This window comes from Diaphorina citri, unplaced genomic scaffold (assembly GCF_000475195.1).
Source record: "Diaphorina citri unplaced genomic scaffold, Diaci psyllid genome assembly version 1.1 scaffold1750, whole genome shotgun sequence".
In the NCBI taxonomy this organism is placed as follows: Eukaryota; Metazoa; Arthropoda; class Insecta; order Hemiptera; family Psyllidae; genus Diaphorina; species Diaphorina citri.
The window spans coordinates 49,377-54,617 of NW_007379176.1; the positions used below are offsets into that span (position 1 = coordinate 49,377).

Below are 5,241 nucleotides of genomic sequence, written 5' to 3' on the forward strand. Positions count from 1 at the left end.
CCTATGATGTTGAATGTTCCCGTTCCCGATGGGTACTTAAAGTTAAGAAACATCGGGGTTGCTTGGTAGGTATATGGACGGGAAACCGTCTAGTTCGGCGTGCACTCAGTTTCAAAAAAAAAAAAAAAAAAAACGAGTTGATTTAAAAACCGATAGGACCTTAGGTTTGTTAGTTGTTATAGGTAGGTTTACTTACTTTTTACACCAAAAATAAAAAGTAAGATAAATACGGGGCAAAGGGATTTTTCAGTATTATCCCAGCAGGATAAACAAGGTATACATATTTTATTCTTATTTTCAGACATCTTACCTTAAATTGTTCAGGTTACAAATTTCAGACACGACAGTTTCACGAACTGTTCTCAGTTCGATGCTCAAAAAGGTGTTGGATTTGGGCAAAGTCTCTTACTAAATACGGGGCAAAGGGATTTTTCAGTATTATCCCAGCAGGATAAACAAGGTATATGTACATATTCTATTCTTATTTTCAGACATCTTACCTAGAATTGTTCAGGTTACAAATTTCAGACACGACAGTTTCACGAACTGTTCTCAGTTCGATGCTCAAAAAGGTGTTGGATTTGGGCAAAGCGCAGCAGTGGTACCGAGAAGTTCATGTATCATAATATGTGATACGGTATGAACTTAAGGGTTATGTTTAAAACCAAAGAGATTCCGCTTTGGACGTCCACTTTTCGGTCATTTTCTTTATTTCTTCTTCTTCTTCTTCTTCTTCTTCTTCTTCTTCTTCTTCTTCTTCTTCTTCTTCTTCTTCTTCTTCTTCTTCTTCTTGAGGTGCCGTCTCCGTTCCGGAGGTTGGCAAACATCATGGTTATTCTACACGTTATCCATAACGTATAGAAGTATTAGAGTCCGTTCCGAATGTTGACGATATTCATGGCTGTGGGATAGGAGGTAGGTACTAGGTACACAAACTTCGAGCCGCCAGCCTAATATTATCTTGGTTTTGGTTGGTAGCGCGTCGGCCTTGTAAGCGCTAGGCCGGGGGTCCAATTCCCCTGATGGGATAATGTTCGTTCTCGGAACGGCTGTGTAGGCATCGAAAGAAAAAAACGTACGACGACCATTTTGAAAATCTCATTTTAATAAATTTATCTTGGTACTTGGTATTAACAACGAAAGAGAGATATTGACGCTTATACTTAGTTAGGTACCTATACGTTACATACATATAGGTGATTTTGGCTTTCTCGAGTCTCAACTTTCAAAGTATTCCTACCAATTTTACCTCTCACAATTTTGGTTCCTAGTTAGGTACCTATACATTACATACATATAGGTGATTTTGGCTTTCTCGAGTCTCAACTTTCAAAGTATTCCTACCAATTTTACCTCTCACAATTTTGGTTCCTAGGTACCTACTACCTACTTACTGTACGTAATCTCGCACTTGTAATTTGACCGAGCAAAACAGTAGGTAGGTATAGGTAGGTAGGTAGGTATAGATATTATCTTAATTTCATAATACATATCAGTAGTTAGGTGTAGGTTCTAGGTAGGTATATCATTTTGATTTTCGAAGAATTGATATCCCCCCCCCTCCCCCCAAACCAAATAATGTAGTGTAGGTATTATAGGTACCTAAACCCATAAAATAAACGAAACCTTGTTTAGACTGCTGCTGATTAATGGGTTTGTCAATGTGACAGCCGAAACACTTGTGTACATTTTGACGATGCTAAAATCGGACAGATTTGTTGATTTTCGTTGACGACAGAGGGTTATTTGATTTCGAGGCAGGTTCAATATGATGGGTGAACAATTGAACACAGTTTCACGAACTGTTCTCAGTTCGATGCTCAAAAAGGTGTTGGATTTGGGCAAAGTACTCTCAGATCCCTCGAATCCTGATTAATGAGACTGCTGGAGTAAAGGGACTTTTCAGTCCTATCCCAGCAGGATAAAATAAGGTATATTCTATTCTATTCTAACTCGACAGCCAGTTCAATCTTGGTCTCCACAGCCACACCACTGTATTTTCTTGATCTCCTTGACATCTCCGTAATAATTGGAGCATTCATCCTGTGGGATATACTTGTAATCAATCTTGTCTGGACCTAGGTCATACTTCTTGAGGGATTCCACTATGTTCGGGTAGGAACTGAGACGGTCACACTTGAAGTTGTCCTTGTGACGGAAGAAAATCAAAACCAAAGGTCCTTTTGAACCTGAAATAAATATAGGATAGCTATACGAGTAAGTATAATGAGGATATAGAGACTGAATCTTAAGGTGTCTCCACAAAGACAGTCGACCGGCCGTCGATTGACATGGATCGATGGCCAGTCGACTACCTATGTGTGGACAGGTGGACACACCTTTAGGTTAAAGGAGGTCCTTTTGAACCTGAAATAAATATAGGATAGCTATACGAGTAAGTATAATGAGAATATAGACTGAATCTCGAGGTCTCTCCACAAAGACAGTCGACCGGCCGTCGATTGACATGGATCGATGGCCAGTCGACTATAGGTCGACTGGCCATCGATCCATGGGTTCGGGCCAGCTTCTGCGACCTAGCGCTTACAAGGCAAACGCGACCTAGCGCTTACAAGGCAAACGTCGATTGACATGGATCGATGGCCAGTCGACTACCTATATGTGTGGACACACCTTTAGGTTAAAGTCCATCATGCAGTATGGATCAATAGCAATGTCCTTGAAGTCGGTCCGGTCTATCTTGAAGTGTCTCTACATCACGTTCGATCGCAATCGATCGGCAGGCTGCAGGCAGAGAGATGTAACTTTGCGAAGTAGGCACGAAACGCGAAAAAATGCTGCATTTTTACGTGGGCCTAGGCAAAGTATGTGTTTGGTCTGTTACTTACATGTGTAGCTATCAAGCGTGTCACAGATCAACATCACGTAGTAGGTTTTCTGATCCGTATCCACTAGAATCCAGTTGAAGTTCTTTTCAGCTGAAAAAATAATGAAAGACATAATAGTTTTATAATCCTCCATTTGGTTCCAAGATACCCGCCTCCTCACATTTAATCTCACCTCGCTAGTCGACTTTAGGAACCATCTTTATTCCGTACATAACAAGCTGGGCCCGTCCCTCCGGGAATTTTTTATCCCGTCGTTTATTCGATCGTGATTAGAGAAAATCAGTACCTATGTACCTACCTAATTTGTTTAATATTCAGTTTATTATCATTCTTGAGAAGTAAGTATCTAACCAGAAGTTTAGCGCGCCTGCCTTGTAAGCGCTAGGTGGCAGGTTGGATTCCCGCTCGGGACGTACTTCATCCTGACACTTGAGGTTCGTTCTAGGAACTGGTGGCTTTCTCCTATATTGTCCTTTTCTCTTCGATTTCAGGACGATAAGACCACCGACGACAGTTCCCTCTATCAAAACTCTTTGAAAGGAAAAGATTTAGTACGAGTGGTTAAGTAGTGGTCTAGTGGTGGACCGGGAGTTAATCTCCCAGTATCCCGAAGGAAAGGATCCCGATGGAATCCCTAAGGATTCCGGGGGCGATTTGTTTGGGTTATGCCAAATTGTTTATGTACGCCGCCATTCTACTTAAATCAGTAGATAGGATTGTAATGTAATAGGTATGTAAGTATGTACTTACAAATCGTTGTACGAGGTGATGTATCCACTCAATTTCCTGTTGGGAAAGGAGATCCCGATGGGATCCCTGAGGATTCCGGGGGCGATTTGTTTGGGTTATGCCAAATTGTTTATGTACGCCGCCATTCTACTTAAACCAGTAAATAGGATTGTAATGTAATAGGTATGTATGTACTTACAAATCGTTGTACGAGGTGATGTATCCACTCAATTTCCTGTTGTTATCATCACACTCATCCAGCACCATGGTAGTACATCTGCAACCCCAGCAATTATCTGTAAGAAGGTACAAAATTACCTACCTGTAGGTATCTAGCACTGATATGACAGGAAAAGAACGAGATAATCCTAAATGCTACTGTTCGCTGAATAGAGAAGCATTTGGGAAGCAAAAAATGATCTCTTTTTATGTGAGAAAACCTATTTATCTGTCAGTAGGTGTATCTACACATTGACATACTTATAAAAGTATAAATATATATGTAGGTATAAGTATAGGTAACCATTTGTAAGCGTAAATACACATACCTACCTACATGGAAATAAAGTCCCCATCTACCTATACCTGATTTTTTTTTACTTTTTCTTCTTCTGAATAATACGAGCCAAATGACGGTCAACCTCTAGGCTTACGCCAGTACCTACATGATTACCTACTTATATTTTTATATCCCCGCATTTTCTCTAACTTAACAGGACCAATTTCATGGATGAGGAATTGGGGACTTAGGGACATTACTCACTGAATAGCCCGCACGAGTATTTGCCAAACCAAGAGCTGCTGCTTCCATTTCCTCCTGCTATTGGAGTAGCGAATGCCAACAGCCAGGTTCCTTTGGGCTGAAACGAAAATGTTGGTCAAATTCTAGGTAGGTACCTACTTATCTCCGATATCTTTGAATCTACCAATACCAAGGCACCCTATGGAACTTTAAGTAATTGTGCCTGTGTGGTTTAATACTTGTAGGTAGGTATGGGTAGGTACTACAAAAGTGGTAACCCGTAAAAAATGTAATTTTCTACAGAAAATACATAAATACCTAGTTAGGGAGGTATTTTTGTTAATCATAGGTATTAGATTGTAAATGACACGTGGTTAACATACTATTACATAGGAACCACATGGTTATAGGTTATAGGACACCCACCTACGAAACTTGTCAATAATAGGTAGGTATTAAACTCACAGTTTCCGGGATGCAATTTTTTCGGACTCCATGGCAATGATGTGCGAAACTCTCCTCTATTCCGACAACCAATAAAATTGCGGTGCCGACCAACAACTTCATCTTACTAGAACATTACAAGATCAATGATAATAGATACCTTAACAATAAAATGCTACTAAATTCCCGTCCCTTATTTTTGACCAAAACATTGCGTTTTTTTTTTTAGGAGGCAAAGACCCAAGATGCTAGTTCCCTCTTAAAATAAATGCTCAATAAAAGGGCGTTTTATCACTTTTAAAATCATTTTTTTTTTTTGTCAAATCCTATGATGTTGAATGTTCCCGTTCCCGATGGGTACTTAAAGTTAAGAAACATCGGGGTTGCTTGGTAGGTATATGGACGGGAAACCGTCTAGTTCGGCGTGCACTCAGTTTCAAAAAAAAAAAAAAAAAAAAAGACGGGTTAATTTAAAAA

The 5,241-nt window shown here is 39.9% G+C and overlaps 1 protein-coding gene across 1 annotated transcript in view; it reads right to left on the reverse strand.

The window, feature by feature from the left end:
• Nucleotides 1–4,891, reverse strand: part of LOC103517116 — a 12,610-nt gene extending 7,719 nt beyond the window's left edge. The window contains exons 1-3 of the mRNA XM_026829326.1: nucleotides 4,786–4,891; nucleotides 4,342–4,438; nucleotides 3,778–3,874 (exon numbers count right to left, since the gene is read on the reverse strand). Of these exons, the coding sequence (XP_026685127.1) occupies nucleotides 3,778–3,874; nucleotides 4,342–4,438; nucleotides 4,786–4,887 (296 nt within the window). The 5' untranslated portion in view covers nucleotides 4,888–4,891. The remainder of the gene's footprint in view (nucleotides 1–3,777; nucleotides 3,875–4,341; nucleotides 4,439–4,785) is intronic.
• Between the last annotated feature and the right edge of the window lie 350 nt (nucleotides 4,892–5,241).